Source organism: Crotalus tigris, unplaced genomic scaffold (assembly GCF_016545835.1).
Source record: "Crotalus tigris isolate CLP2741 ecotype Arizona unplaced genomic scaffold, ASM1654583v1 scf7180000021050.780039, whole genome shotgun sequence".
NCBI classification, from domain to species: domain Eukaryota; kingdom Metazoa; phylum Chordata; class Lepidosauria; order Squamata; family Viperidae; genus Crotalus; species Crotalus tigris.
In genome coordinates, this window is record NW_024098328.1 from 717,451 (window position 1) to 734,476 (window position 17,026).

Below are 17,026 nucleotides of genomic sequence, written 5' to 3' on the forward strand. Positions count from 1 at the left end.
ATTCCTGATGAATATACAGTAGAGGTGACAAATAGATTTAAGGAACTGGATCTGATAGACAGAGTGCCTGAAGAACTATGGATGGAAGTTCGCAACATTGTACAAGAGGTAGCAACTAAAACCATCCCAAAGAAAAAGAAATGCAAGAAAGCAAAATGGCTATCTGAGGAAGCTTTGCAAATAGCTGAGGAAAGAAGGGAAGCGAAAGGCAAAGGAGAAAGAGAAAGATACACCCAATTGAATGCAGAATTCCAGAGAATAGCTAGAAGAGATAAGAATGCCTTCTTAAATGAACAGTGCAAAGAAATAGAAGAAAACAATAGAATAGGGAGGACCAAAGATCTCTTCAAGGAATTTGGAGATATGAAGAGAAAGTTTCATGCAAAGATTGGTATGATAAAGGACCAAAATGGCAGGGACCTAATAGAGGCAGAAGAGATTAAGAAGAGATGGCAAAACTACACAGAAGAACTATACAAGAATGAGCTTAACATCCCAGATAACCACAATGAGATGGTCACTGACCTCGAACCAGACATCCTAGAATGTGAAGTGAAATGGGCCTTAGAAAATCTGAGCAACAACAAAGCTAGTGGAGGTGACAGTATTCCAGCTGAGCTATTCAAAATCTTAAAAGACGATGCAGTAAAAGTAATACACTCAATTTGCCAGCAAATTTGGAAAACTCAACAGCGGCCACAGGAGTGGAAAAGGTCAGCTTACATTCCAATTCCAAAGAAAGGAAATGCCAAAGAATGTTCAAACTATCGCACCATTGCACTCATTTCACATGCTAGTAAAGTTATGCTTAAAATCCTACAAGCTAGACTCCAGCAGTATGTAGATCGAGAACTACCAGAAGTACAGGCAGGATTTCGAAGAGGCAGAGGAACTAGAGATCAAATTGCCAACATCCGCTGGATCATGGAGAAAGCTAGGGAGTTCCAGAAAAACATCTACTTCTGCTTCATTGACTATGCAAAAGCCTTTGATTGTGTGGATCACAACAAATTGTGGCAAGTTCTTAAAGAGATGGGAGTACCAGACCATCTCATTTGTCTCTTGAGAAACCTATATGCGGGTCAAGAAGCAACAGTGAGAACCGAACACGGAACCACTTATTGGTTCAAAATTGGAAAAGGAGTCCGGCAAGGCTGTATACTGTCGCCCTGCCTATTTAACTTATATGCAGAGCACATCATGAGAAAGGCAGGGCTAGATGAATCAAAGTTGGAATTAAGATTGCCGGGAGAAATATCAACAACCTAAGATATGCAGATGATACCACTCTAATGGCAGCAAGTGAAGAGGAACTAAAGAGCCTCTTGATGCGGGTGAAGAAGGAGAGTGCAAAAGTTGGCTTGAAACTCAACATTAAGAAAACCAAAATCATGGCATCCGGCCCACTCAATTCCTGGCAAAGAGATGGGGAAGAAATGGAGGTCGTGACAGATTTTATTTTTCTGGGCTCCAAGATCACCTCAGATGGGGACTGCAGCCAAGAAATTAAAAGACGCTTGCTCCTTGGGAGGAAAGCTATGGCAAATCTAGACAGCATTCTAAAAAGCAGAGACATCACCCTGCCAACAAAAGTGCGTATAGTCCAGGCCATGGTTTTCCCAGTTGCAATGTATGGCTGTGAAAGTTGGACCATAAGAAAGGCTGAGCGCCAAAGAATTGAGGCCTTTGAACTATGGTGCTGGAGAAGACTCCTGCGAGTCCCTTGGACTGCAAGGCGTTCAAACCGGTCAGTCCTAGAAGAGATCAACCCCGACTGCTCTTTAGAAGGCCAGATCCTGAAGTTGAAACTCAAATACTTTGGCCACCTAATGAGAAGGAAAGACTCACTGGAGAAGGGCCTAATGCTGGGAAAGATTGAGGGCAATAGAAGAAGGGGACGACAGAGAATGAGATGGCTGGATGGAGTCACTGAAGCAGTAGGTGTGAACTTAAATGGACTCCAGAAGATGGTAGAGGACAGGAAGACCTGGAGGAACATTGTCCATGGGGTCGTGATGGGTTGGACACGACTTCGAAATTAACAACAACAACATCATTTTGCTTTGGCTGAAAGAATGGATTATGCTGAGAAATAAATGACTTCTCTACTTAGAGGGACATGACCTCCAATTAGGTTGGCATGTCTTTTTATGTATGAGAAAACTAAAGCACATAAATACTTTCAAAATCATGCCATAAGAAATGTATTGCTTTCAGAATGGGAGAGAATTAGACACAAAATGTACATGAAAATACCTGAGTGGTTGTCAACAGTGGAAGGATTTGCTTATCAGAACTTGATTAACTGTGATAAACTTGTTAGTTATAAAGATATTTTGGATAACGATGGAAAACTTAAAGACAGGCAAACTCTTCAACAACAAGGTATCGAATTAACATGGTGGTCTTATTTGCAAATTCAAACAAGATATGAAAAAGATATAAAATCAATGGGATTTTACAAAGAGCAGATTCCACTTGATAAAATACTTTTGAAAACAGATGAGAACTTGATTAAGAAACTTTAGAAATGTCTGTTAAGCTGGAAGATGGAAGAACAAGTAAAAGAAATAATGATAATATGGGCAAAGAATTTTGGATACTCTATAGACTTAGAAGACTGGCAGAAACTTTGGAATAAAAATATTAAACTTACTAAAGTAGCATCATATAAAGAAAATCTATATAAGATGTTTTATAGATGGCATATGGCACCAGTTCGATTAGCGAAAATGTTTAAAAATGTATCAAATACTTGCTGGAAATGTAAACAAAACTCAGGCACTTATTACTATGCCTGGTGGATATGCCCTATTGCAAAGAAATATTGGCTTAAGACTCATAGATGGCTGGAAAAGATGACGAAAGTACAGATAGAAATTAAACTGGAATTGTTTTTGTTAGGAATAGTAAGATCTAGCTATGGTAAAGAGAATGACTATTTAATACTACATATATTAACTGCTGCAAGAATAATATTTGCCCAATTTTGGAAAAATGAAAATTTACCATCTGACCAGGCTATAACCTCGAAAATTTTAGATTGTGCAGAAATGGACAGATTAACCTTGGAAATGAAGGAGAAAGAAGATTCAATTTATTTTAAAACTTGGGAAAAGTTTTATCGATGGTTAGAAATACGTCAGAATATGAATGGAGTTTAAATGTGATTGGAATTTTAAAATTGAATAGAATAAATGATAGATTTCTAATTAAGTTCTATTTTGTTAGATTAATAATAACTTTATTACTAGTGATGATCAGAAATAATTGATGAGTTATTAAGTATGGATATTTACTTAGAGCATTTTTACCCATTTATCAAATTTTAGTTATGTGATTATAGTTAATTTGATCTTTATAACTGTTTAGTATTATATAAAGTTTGTATTTAAATTTCATGTTTATTCCTATGATTTTTTTTTCTTTTTTACTGGTAATTCTAACAATAAGTAATTATAACTAATATGTAACATATTAATGTGTTAAAGTTATTATAGTTAAGTAGTAATATATTAGTAATATTATGTTGTTGTTGTTAATTGCGAAGTCGTGTCCGACCCATCGCGACCCCATGGACAATGTTCCTTCAGGTCTTCCTGTCCTCTACCATCTTCTGGAGTCCATTTAAGTTCACACCTACTGCTTCAGTGACTCCATCCAGCCATCTCATTCTCTGTCGTCCCCTTCTTCTATTGCCCTCAATCTTTCCCAAGCATTAGGCTCTTCTCCAGTGAATCCTTCCTTCTCATTAGGTGGCCAAAGTACTTGAGTTTCAACTTCAGGATCTGGCCTTCTAAAGAGCAGTCGGGGTTGATCTCTTCTAGGACTGACCGGTTTGAACGCCTTGCAGTCCAAGGGACTCGAGGAGTCTTCTCCAGCACCATAGTTCAAAGGCCTCAATTCTTTTGCGTTCAGCCTTTCTTATGGTCCAACTTTCACAGCCATACATTGCAACTGGGAAAACCATGGCCTGGACTATACGCACTTTTGTTGGCAGGGTGATGATGTCTCTGCTTTTTAGTATGCTGTCTAGATTTGCCATAGCTTTCCTCCCCAGGAGCAAGCGTCTTTTAATTTCTTGGCTGCAGTCCCCATCTGAGGTGATCTTTGAGCCCAGAAAAATAAAATCTGTCACTACCTCCATTTCTTCCCCATCTATTTGCCAGGAATTGAGAGGGCCGGATGCCATGATTTTGGTTTTCTTAATGTTGAGTTTCAAGCTTACTTTTGCACTCTCCTTCTTCACCCGCATCAAGAGGCTCCTTAGTTCCTCTTCACTTTCTGCCATTAGAGTGGTATCATCTGCATATCTTAGGTTGTTGATATTTCTCCCGGCAATCTTAATTCCAACTTTTGATTCATCTAGCTCTGCCTTTCTCATGATGTGCTCTGCATATAAGTTTAAATAGGCAGGGCGACAGTATACAGCCTTGCCGGACTCCTTTTCCAATTTTGAACCAATCAGTGGTTCCGTGTCCAGTTCTCACTGTTGCTTCTTGACCCACATATAAGTTTCTCAAGAGACAAATGAGATGGTCTGGTACTCCCATCTCTTTAAGAACTTGCCACAATTTGTTGTGATCCACACAATCAAAGGCTTTTGCATAGTCAATGAAGCAGAAGTAGATGTTTTTCTGGAACTCCCTAGCTTTCTCCATGATCCAGCGTATGTTGGCAATTTGATCTCTAGTTCCTCTGCCTCTTCGAAATCCTGCCTGTACTTCTGGTAGTTCTCAATCTACATACTGCTGGAGTCTAGCTTGTAGGATTTTAAGCATAACTTTACTAGCATGTGAAATGAGTTCAATGGTGCGATAGTTTGAACATTCTTTGGCATTGTCTTTCTTTGGAATTGGAATGTAAACTGACCTTTTTCCAATCCTGTGGCCACTGTTGAGTTTTCCAAATTTGCTGGCAAATTGAGTGTAGCACTTTTACTGCATCGTCTTTTAACATTTTGAATAGCTCAGCTGGAATACTGTCACCTCCACTAGCTTTGTTGTTGCTCAGATTTTCTAAGGCCCATTTCACTTCACATTCTAGGATGTCTGGTTCGAGGTCAGTGACCATCTCATTGTGGTTATCTGGGATGTTAAGCTCATTCTTGTATAGTTCTTCTGTGTAGTTTTGCCATCTCTTCTTAATCTCTTCTGCCTCTGTTAGGTCTCTGCCATTTTGGTCCTTTATCATGCCCATCTTTGCATGAAACGTTCCCTTCATATCTCCAATTTTCTTGAAGAGATCTCTGGTCCTCCCTATTCTGTTGTTTTCTTCTATTTCTTTGCACTGTTCATTTAAGAAGGCATTCTTATCTCTTCTAGCTACTCTCTGGAATTCTGCATTCAATTGGGTGTATCTTTCTCTTTCTCCCTTGCCTTTCGCTTCCCTTCTTTCCTCAGCTATTTGCAAAGCTTCCTCAGACAGCCATTTTGATTTCTTGCATTTCTTTTTCTTTGGGATGGTTTTAGTTGCTACCTCTTGTACAATGTTGTGAACTTCCATCCATAGTTCTTCAGGCACTCTGTCTATCAGATCTAATTCCTTAAATCTATTTGTCACCTCTACTGTATATTCATCAGGAATATGATTTAGTTCATACCTGAGTGGCCTAGTGCTTTTCCCTACTTTTTTCAATTTAAGCCTAAATTTTGCAACGAGAAGCTCATGATCTGAGCCACAGTCAGCTCCTGGTCTTGTTTTTACTGACTGTATAGAGCTTCTCCATCTTTGGCTGCAGAGAACATAGTCAATCTGATTTCTATGTTGACCGTCTGGTGATGTCCATGTGTAGAGCCGTCTCTTGGGTTGTTGGAAAAGAGTGTTTGTTATGACCATCGTATTCTCTTGACAAAATTCTATCAGCCTTTGCCCTGCTTCATTTTGTACTCCAAGGCCAAACTTGCCTGTTATTCCGGTTATCTTTTGGCTTCCTACCTTAGCATTCCAATCCCCCATGATGATAAGGACATCATTTTTTGGTGTTAATTCTATAAGGTGCTGTAGGGCTTCATAAAACTGGTCAATTTCATCCTCTTCAGCACCAGTGGTTGGGGCATAGATTTGGACTATTGTGATATTGAATGGTTTGCCTTGGATTCGAATTGAGATCATTCTGTCATTTTGGGGATTGTATCCCAGTATTGCTTTTCCTATTCTTTTATTGACTATGAAGGCTACTCCATTTCTTCTGAGGGATTCTTGCCCACAGTAGTATACCTGATGGTCATCTGAGTTAAATTCACCCATTCCTGTCCATTTTAGTTCGCTGATTCCTAAGATGTCGATGTTCAGTCTTGTCATCTCTTTTTTGACTACGTCTAGCTTGCCTTGATTCATGGATCTTACATTCCAGGTTCCTATGGAGAAAAAATCTTTACAGCATCGGACTTTCCTTTCACCACCAGATATATCCACAGCTGAGCGTCCTTTCGGCTTTGGCCCAGTCGCTTCATTCTTTTTGGCGCTACTAGTACTAGCCCTCTGCTCTTCCCCAATAGCATATTGGACACCTTCCGACCTGAGGGGCTCATCTTCCAGCGTCATATCTTTTTGCCTTTTAGTACTGTCCATGGGGTTTTGATGGCAAAGATACTGGAGTGGTTTGCCATTTCCTTCTCCAGTGGATCACATTTTATCAGAACTCTCTGCTATAACCTGTCCATCTTGGGTGGCCCTGCACGGCATAGCTTATAGCTTCATTGAGTTACGCAAGCCCCTTCGCCACGACAAGGCAGTAATCCATAAAGGGGAGTAATATTATATTAAGCATAATTATTTTATATTAATTAGTATGATTGAATATGTATACCCGAACGGGTTTACTTGTTGAAGCGTTGATTTAGTGTGGGGGACAACCTATCACTTCCCCTGGTCTAACCTTTTTTGTTTGTTACTCCTTGTCATACCCTTACTGACCCTATTTTTCCTTTACCCTCATAAAATTTAATAAAATGTATTTAAAAAAGAAGAGGAAGGAAGGAAGGAAGGAAGGAAGGAAGGAAGGAAGGAAGGAAGGAAGGAAGGAAGGAAGGAAGGAAGGAAGGAAGGAAGGAAGGAAGGAAGGAGAGAAGGGAGGGAGGGGGAAGATTGGAATAAGGGAGAGGGAGGGAGGAAGTCCTGCCTTAGCACTTGGCCACCAGCAGCCTTTTTGCCCTTTTGCCATCCCCTGGTGGCCTCCCATCCTATTGCTGAGGATGCTTTGGTTACAAAACCAGGTTTCCTTGCACGGAGAGGGAGTGGGCTTCCCTCTGACCCACACACTTTGTCCTCCTGCACCCACCATGAGCAACCTGGCCAAGGAGAGTGAGCACAGCAGCAGCAGCATTGAGGAGGAGGTAAGTGCAGCTGGGCACCCCCTCGGGGAAGTGCAGCTAGGCTAGGCAGGGGTCCTGATGCCGTGGGAGCTCAAGGGCCGGGCTGGACACTTGACCTCTGCTGCCCAGGGCTCTGGGCAGTCCATGCCACTGTCAAGGGACCCCGTGCACAGCCTGAGGCTCAGTGAGGCTCCTCCAGTGGACCATGCCCTGGTCTTGTCCCAGTCCCACCTATCCTTCCCACCCTCGGATGCACCCCAGTTCTGCCCAGGTCCGTACAAGTGCCCGACATGAGTGACATTGAGCTGGCCACACCCATCCAGTAGGACACACCCATGCCAGCCACGCCTCACGCAGTAGGCCACGCCCATGTCAGCCACATCCACCCGGCCTCCAATGGCAACCATGATGCTGATGCAGCTCTCAATGAAATTGAGTTTGACACCCCTGATGTAGTGGATGCAGGTAGAAAATTTTAAAAAACTAGATAGATCCACAGGGCAATTATTTTTTCTTCCAGAATATTTTATAAAAATAGCTAATATTTACACATGGCAGGATCTCAGTTGCTATAGTGTAAAAGAGTGTTTCCCAACCGTCACCATTTTAAGATGTGTGGATTTCAATTCTCAGAATTCTGGGGTATTCTGGGAACTGAGGTCCATACATTTTAAAATAGCAAAGATGAGAAACACTGGAGTGTTTCTTATTCTACAAGAATATAGTATATAGTTCTTATTCTACAAGAATAAGAAACTATATAATAAATGAGAGAGTGAGTTACATATATATTGTCATCTATCTTAGCTATCATATTTCTAACTTAAAATCTTTTTAAATAAGAAATACAGTATATAAAAGAGTCACAGCTCATTGCCAACTATTTTGGAGAAATTAATAATTATTCATTCTTCCCAACCAATAGGAACAATATGAAAAATGTATAGAATATTATTGGAATTAGAATAAGGAAACACACACCTCATGCTTTGTAAGTTTAAAAGAAGATTCTCTTTTAAAAGAGGTTAACAAGATTTAAAAGTATGAGACACAGATTTACGAAAATGAAAAGATGACATGAAAAGGCAAATGTTGGCAATTAACTCTGGTTACAAATTGCTCATAATTAGTTATCAAAATGTTTGAAGGGCTGCAATCAGAACGGACCATTTTGTCATATGTGATGAATTTACAAAAATGACATCTTTCTGAAATAAAATATTCAAAAAAGCCAAAATACTAAGTAAACCAACAATTGATTTTAATAATGATCTCTATAAATCAATCCATCAGATAAACTAAATGTCAGCAAGAGGCACTACCCACTAGAAGAGACTACAACAGCCGTTTATTATTTTACTACAAACCATGCAATATTGTCTGGTTATTCTTATTCTATTATCATCTGTATTTATCAGTCAGGCTCTGATACTTCTACTGTATAGAGGGCTAAAAATTTTAGGAAGTTGTAATTATATCTCTACAAAGAATATGGCTAACTCAAGTAGTATTCTGTATTATAAGCATCCTTCCAAGAAATTCATAAAGCTTTTTCCCCATACAATGAAAACCTTTGTAATTCATTTTGAGTGATTTTCATGATGCAATAGTTCTATATTTATTATATTCCAATTAGTAGAAAATATAAGTTTAGCCTACTTCACAATAAATGTAATAAATTATTTCCCAATGAAAAATAAACATAATAAAAAAATATGTTATTTATATTTTATTTGATTCTATAGGCTCTGGACAGTTTAAAAAATTCTATTCACTTACCAATTTCCACTCCAAGCCCGCCCATTCCACTTAGGAATACATGAGACTGAGCCATCTTGTGCATTGCTGTATCTCCAAGAACATATCTCTGCCGACTACATGCAAGTATTAAAAGAAAATCAAAAATAATTATAATCAACAGCATAAAGTAGTGCAATTTGCAAAACCTTTCACTTTTGACAAACTTCACAGTAGAAGAAAAATTAATTTGATCTCAAGAAATAACTTTTTACAGATTTTGGATATTATGTAATTTCTCAATGAAATTAATATATCATACTATAATAATTTGAAATGAATTTAATCATAACCCAGCAAAGTGCTGCAACTGCCAAAAAAGCCAATCCAGTCCTGGGATGCATCAATAGAAGGAAAATATCAAGATCAGAAGTGATAATATTGAGACTACCCTTGGAATATTGTATCATGATATTAAAAAAAAATGTTTGAGACCCTAGAAAATGTGCAGAGAACAACAACAAAGATAATGAAGAGCTTGGAGAGTAAATCATATGAATGGTTGAGGGAAGTAAATATGTCTAGTCTATTGAAGAGAAGGATTAGGGAGGACATGATAACTGTCCTCTAGTAATTGTCTTGAGGGGCTGTCACAGAAAAGAAAGAAATGATCCATTCTCCAAAGCCTCTGCTGACAAGAAGTAATGGAGAGCATTAAAGAGAGATCCAACCTAGAAGTAAGGAGAAATTTTCTGACAGTGAGAACAGTTAATCAATGGAATAGCTCCCAGAGTTCTGGGAGCTCCATCACTGAAGGTTTCACTGGGATGGTGTGAAGCTGCCTGGAGCAGAGGGTTAATCAGATCCCTTCCAGCCCTATGATTCTATGTTCTATAACAGTGATGGCAAACTTTTTAGAAACCGAGTGCCCAAACTGTAACCAAAACCCACGTATTTATCGTTGGGTGCTGGGTGGGCGTGGCTGTGATGGTCATGGCACACTGGGTGAGTGTGGTCAAGGTAGGCGTGATCACCTCAATGTTGCTCGTGGGGAGGGATGCCTGTGGGGACCGGGCAGGGTTGGGGAAGATCCAGGGGGTCTCTGGCAGGTGGGGCAGTGGGCAGGAGGCTCGTCATGCTGGGTGAGGCGAGGCAAGGCGAGGTAGGGTGGGGATGCCGTTGTCACAGGACAAAGTGAGGCAGGGGCCGGGGCGGCTGCTCCCTGACATCATCAGCCCCTGCACACAGAGGCCAGTCAGTGCATGGGTGCTGGGATTCATCTGGCCATGTAGGACCTCAACGAGTTAGCAGGTGGCTGGTTGAAGAGGGATGGTTGCCATCTCTGGGGCATGGTGCACGTGCCCACAGAGAGGGCTTTGAGCGCCGCCTCTGGCACACGTTCCATAGATCCACCACCACTGTTCTATAACCTGCAAGATGCTCAAGTTTCACTAACAATTTAAGCAGTTTCTTCATTTCAGTCAAAATAGCTATGACCTACAAGTAGTGGTATTCCTTGGTTGTATATCTCTGATTTTGGTCCTATGGTAATGCTTTGAAACATGGTAATTCTCAAGTGCGAAAGTCAATAAAACTAATTTAGTTTGGAGTAAGACAGCACATACATGCTCACAATCTCCTAAATACAGTTAACATAACCCAGAAAAGTAGAAATTCTATGCAGAAAATTGATTATTAAAATAGAGAAAAGAGAAGTATAAAACAATTTCTTGGCAGTTTTAAGAACATTTCAAGGAAATAACATTCTTTAAACTGGGTTTAAAATACGTGTTAATAAAATAAAGTTTATGATAGAAAAAATCCTACCATTATATTTAAATTCATTGTTTAATCAAGGAAGCTTACTTCACATTAAAAATATTATCTATAGTTTATTAAAGCAAATTAAACTTTTGTTAAAATGCTTACCTATACAAAGCATCATCAATCTCCATTGAATCTGCTGCCATTACTAAACACTTGCTTGGACTGGAAACAAAAAGACAAATAAATATTTTGCCAACAGATGACCTCCTGCAATTTATGCCATTTCCTCAACTGAGCAAATATATGAAAATGTATGATTTAAATAATTCACTGCTGAAACAAAAGTTGAAATAACAGTTAAGGCTCTGAATGCCTTTGAGAGAGTAGTTTTGCAACTCTCTAAATATGAGAGTAGGAACTAAAATTTCCTTTTAAACATGCAATATGTGTGTGTAGCAGATTATGAAGCAGTCATATAAGCTTTGAGGAAAACAAGGCTGCTTTATAGATTCAAAGAGAGATGCTCTTTGAATTCTGTTTTCCCTTTTGATTTTCTGAAAAAAGTACAGGGTACATACATCATTTCTTCTTTTCTATAATCTCCTGAATCTGAGTAGCAATTCCAATTAATCAAATTCTCCTTTATCAAAATACCTTCTATGTTGAGTTTTATCTTCGCAACACTCCAAGATGGATGGCTATGGTATAGATATACAAGAATATATATAGGATGGCAGCTAGATTTACTTTTATTGTGCCTAAAATCTGCAGACAAAAGGGTGTAGGACTGATCTGTGCAATTACAAGGAACAAGCCAATAAATTCAGCTACTCAGACCAGGTGTCTCAACCCTGGGCCACAGACCAATACAGGTCTGAGGCTTGTTAGAAACCAAACCATGTAAGCAGCGGATAAGCAAGCGAAGTTTCATCTGTGCATGTACAGGACCTAGGTTGTGTGCAAAACTATCCCCCCAGTCTGTGGAAAAATTGTCTTTCATGAAACTGGTCCCTGGTACCAGAAAGATTGGGGACTGTTGCCTTAGACTATTCCAAGAAATGGAGAAATTTGGTAGAAAACAACTTCCTAGTGATGGCAGTCAGCACAGCAATTATAAGAGATCCAAAAATAAACCAGTTGATCCTTGAGGAAGTAGCAAATAGCTTGTAGTTCCTGGAGAAAAAAGGGAGACACTGGAATAGAGGAGGGTAACAGAGCCAGAAGAAAACCTTAACTAGCCTGAAACACAATATTTTAGTAAAATCATGAACTGAATGAGGAAGCTGGCAGAGACAAACTGGGAGAAGCAGAAGCCTGCAGCCACCAGCCGAGACCTCAATGTCTTGGGGTCGAGAAGAAGGAGACGAGTGGAAAATGACTTTCATTTGCCCCCTTGAGGGCTTCCAATTCCAAATTCTCCCCTTCAGTCTGCAAGGTGCCCTGCTATATTCATGCAGTTGATAAACGAAGTACTGCATGAGTACCTGTATAAAGAGGTCTTAATTTATTTGGATATCATTTTGATTTATACTGAAACCATGGCGGAACATGTGAAACTGGTCAGGGCTATGTGCAAGAAACTCCGGACCACCTAGCTATATGCTAAACTGTCCCAGTGCTAGTTCTACCAAAGCAAAATTGACTATCTGGGGGCATATTTCCCATGAGGGGATAGAAATGGATCCCAAAAAAGTGCGGACAGTTTTTTAGTGATCTCCTCCACGCACCCACCATCATTTCAGTTCATCCCATCATTTGCCCAAATAGCCCTGCCCATCACCAACCTGCTTAATATGAAAGGCGAGGGTAAGCCTAAGCCTAGCCAACCTCTGAAATGGATGATGAAATGCCAAGGAGCATTTGAGAAAGGGCAGAGCCGGTGCTAAAACACCCTGGCTGAAATGCTCCTTTTGTCATCCGTGGACATTAGTGACGTGGCAGTAGGGGCTGTGTTGCTGCAGAAAAATGTCCAGGAAGCCCTGCAGCCATGCGCTTACACCTCCAAAAAGGTGAGACTGAACAAAGGTGGGCAATTTGGGAAAAGGAAGTGTACACGGTACATTGGGCACTCCTAACCTAAAGGCATTTCTTAGAAGGCAGCAAAGCCCTTTTTGAACTATGGATAGACCACAAAAACCTGGAAGTCCTGAAACAAGCTGTTGGGCTTAGTACTTCAACAATTTCACCCTGTGGGGGAAAGAATTTCCAAGCAAATGGTCTGTCCAGACTACTGCTATATAATAGCTCCAAGCCAGAAATTATTAGACCAGTTATCCCATCCTGGCACCTGGCAGCTCTGGTCACTACCTAGAGCAAAGGGAACTCAAAAGCCAGATGGCAGAGGACTTAAATATGTTAAAAGCAGCACTAGAAAAAGACAAATAGTTTCAAGCCCATAAAAACGAATGTATGATGCAAGATGAATTAGTCTGGGTACAAGCCAAAGTATGTGTCTCAGAAAGCTAACAAATAACAGTTTTATAAAAAAGTCATGATTTGAAACTACACTTAGCTAAATCCCTACACTTGGTTAAACATCAATTTTGGTGGTTCTCATTATAGAAGGACATAAAAAAATATGTAGCTAGTTATCCCACCTGTGTGTCTGCAAAAAGACATCAGAAGACACTAGGGCTCTTCAGCCAGTGGCAGAGCCCAAAATGCATGGAAAGAGACTTTACAGTAGAACTACCTGAAAGTTCAGAAAACACTGTAATCTGAGTGATAACTGATCTATTCTCTAAACATGCCAAAAAATCTCTCCACTCGTACCTTAGCTAAATTGTTCATGCAACATATATATAGACTGGGTTTAAAATATGTTGGCCCTTTCCCTCATAACCATTGAACTCGAATTGCCAAAAACCCTCAGACTTATTCACCCAGAGTTTCAGTTCAGCCTCCTAAAACCAGCAGTCACTTCTACTCTACACCAAGCAACAAAAAGCACCTCCTGATCCCATCATGATTGAGCAGCATTTTGAAATCAAAGACATTTTGGATTTACACACATACCAAGGGAAAACCCAATACCTAGTGGCGTGGAAGGACTTCCCACCATCCAAAACCAAATGGGTAGATTCAAAACACATCAAGTCTTCTAGATTACTTAAGAGGTTCCACTAACAATACCCAGAGAAACCTTATTGAACATTAACTAACTATGCATTTGTATTTGTCTTTCCCCTTTCCCTTTTATGTCTCCTTTACAGGACTAACGCCTCTGAAAATGGGAACAGTATATCAATTCTGTCATCTTCAGCTTTATACCTAGTTAATAGCCTGCTATCAACTGTTAAGAGAAAGGGGAAGGAAAGCAAATGGGCAATAAACATATATGAGGTAGAGATGGGAAATAGGGAGGGGGGGATAACAGTTTGACAGAGCCACAGGCTAGTCTTCAAGGCCATGTAGCTTGAAAAAGAATATGGATTGCTCCAAACATCCCAGCGGTTCTCAAAACACCTATGTGGCTTGCCATTGGCCAAAGACAAATTGGCCAAGGGGGAAGGGCTGGGATGAAGGGGAAAAGTTTGTAATCTTTTGCATGGGAATTTTAGCTCTAGCCAGCTTTTACTGCAACCAGCATCTTTTAGTAAAAGAACCTATCACTTCAACCAAATGGAATTGAGAGTCTTTCTTTCCTAAGGACCTAGCTGGGATAGGTCTGACAGATACTTTTTACAGCAGTAAAAGTATTGAAGTTAAGGTATCATCTGTCCTTTCCATTTCTTCATTTGACTGCTGGCAGTGTGCAAAGTACAGTTGGAGCTTAACATACAATACTTGAAATATGCCTTTCAAAAACATCCAGTGAATTATGTTCCTCTTTCAGAAATGAGATGCCTGGGCAAGCCATGATTTGAGAAAACTTGTTATATAAACAGATTATAAATTTGAGGAGCAAATGGGAGGCCATGATAATGAATGAAACAAATCATCTTAGAAAACAAAATAGAGATAGGTCATTAATTATATCCATAAATCTCCAAGTCTTTGTATATATGCTTATATATGTTTACTCAGAGCCTAAATCAGGGAAGAGTAGTATCTTACCATAGTACTATGGCTGCAGCTAACAACAACACATCAGAGATTTATTTTCTCCATTCAAAGCCTCAGCCTGATAAGGGATATACTGATACCTTATATTTGATTCATGTTCTATAGCACAAACAACAGACTCATGAGTCTCTGACATCCACAAATTACATGATTGATTTTCTAGCAATCCAATCTAAAATTTATATTCTGGATATTTAGTTCCTTTTTATAGTAATGTGCTAGCAATAAATAATATAATATTTGTGCAGGAAAAATAAACCATAGTGTACAAAGAAGATAGCAATGGGACAAAGAATAAACATTCATAAATAGGTATTCCTCCATTATTTGCTGATAACTCTTATTAAGACTGAAATATTATTCAAGCTTTTATAAAGTTAGAGGAACTGAAAAATGGGTTTTATATCCTTAATTACCATCAATCCCTAAAAATTAATACCACAAATTAATACTATTATATGGATTTAAAGAGACCATTCTGTATCTATTAACATTAATCTGCTTTAATTGCATTACATATTTTTGTTAACTAGCTTTACCCACTATTGCAGTCTAATTACTCCATTCAATGCTATACTTCTTCAACTATCACATCCAGAAGCCAAAAACAAATAAACAATTAATTTGCTATGAATATTATCATTTTAATGCTTTTTAGATAAGCCCATTCTCTAATCCTATGTTGCTAAAATCCTCTATTGAACAACTTGGTTTAACTAAAAGACATCAACACTTTCAAAGATGAAATGAAGTCTCCTTTTAACTTAGGTTGTTTTCTTTTGTGCCCCCCCCCGTTATCTCATCATCTCTACCATTCCTTATGTTTCTTCTTTTTTTACTATCTTGTCTTTCATGTTTTAAATAATTTGTTGGGACTTGGTGGTACCTAGATTCAATATTATAATAAATGTTAATTAGATATTAGAAAGTTCGTGGTACTAAGTATGACAGTGATAATCTTCGGGAATACAGAAAAATAAAATAGACTCATAAATCTTCACAGAATTGATCTGAATAGGCTTAATCGAATGATGTCTTTCCATTGGAAGAATGGCATCACTCTGCAATATGGATTTTCCTTTCATAACCACGTGCAATGTTTCAGTCTGAACAAGACTCTCTAGCGAAAATCTGGAGTGCACGTTGGGTCAAAGCTGGAAGGGAATGACAGTTAAGGTCAGCGCTGCGGCGTACGCGTTAATCCATTCATGCTCTGCCGATTACTGTCCAATATTCCCATATCTCGATGGAGTGCTTCTCTGCCTGAGCATCGTTATGGGCGACACATAGCACTGGGGCGTTTCTTTCCTTTTCCTTCCCTTCGGCCGAATATCAGACTGCAAGCTCCTTGGGGGGAAAGGCCACGCAAAGGCCTCAAATCCTGCGCCCCCTCATATCTCTAGCGGAATTCCCCATCAGATCTCGCGCACGCACAAACGTAGCCTGCACCCTTCATCCCATGGGAGACACGGGGAAGGCGAGATGCGAGTTTCTGCGCGTTATTTGAAGCCAACAGCCGTCAACTAAGGCCCCGAGAGCCGTCTGGCGGCCGGGCCTCTCTGGACTGCCTCACCCGAGACCGCGACGCAAAAGGGGCGACAGCTTCTTCCGCCTCTCATTGTCCTCACCCGTTGTGACCGCCCGCCTCGGCTTCCAACTGCCTCTTCCTCTTCACCGTGGTTGCTTCGAAAGAATGGCGACCACGCAGGCAAACTGGCAGACACCTCAAAAAAGTGAAAAAACAGGAATTAGCCTCACAGAGCCGGCACAGGCAGAGGCGGGGAGAGACAGCGGCCCTCCTCTGCCCCGGATGGAGGTGGCCGAGCCCGTCACATCACGCCGGCCAATCCTACTCCAGAGCGGGAACCCTCTTCCCGCCTCTAGCGAGCGCCCCCCAGTAGCCAAGATGCGTCAACGTCGTACGCCCACGCCACCACCAATCAGGTAACAGGGTCGCTTTTCAATCATTTCTATTCTACTTCGATCTAGACTAGAGAGAAAAGTGAAGGTTTTGTAGCAGTTCCAACTTATTCCTTTTGGAAACATTCATAATACTACAGCGTTTCATTTACACTCGCTCAGCAAGTCTTCCGATAATCTAAAATAGAAAGTGGTTACTAGTTCGAGTTTTTTCCTCTATG

General features: G+C 40.1%; 1 protein-coding gene across 3 annotated transcripts in view; it reads right to left on the reverse strand.

The window, feature by feature from the left end:
* Positions 1-16,712, reverse strand: part of UBA6 (ubiquitin like modifier activating enzyme 6) — a 177,696-nt gene extending 160,984 nt beyond the window's left edge. For 2 of the 3 annotated variants that reach the window (XM_039369355.1, XM_039369353.1), the window contains exons 1-3: positions 16,514-16,711; positions 10,983-11,042; positions 9,096-9,190 (exon numbers count right to left, since the gene is read on the reverse strand). In XM_039369355.1, coding sequence (XP_039225289.1) covers positions 9,096-9,190; positions 10,983-11,023 — 136 coding nt within the window. In that variant the 5' untranslated portion in view covers positions 11,024-11,042; positions 16,514-16,711. Of the gene's footprint in view, positions 1-9,095; positions 9,191-10,982; positions 11,043-16,458 lie in introns of all 3 variants that reach the window. The other variant, XM_039369354.1, reaches the window with a different exon arrangement.
* Positions 16,713-17,026: the final 314 nt, after the last annotated feature.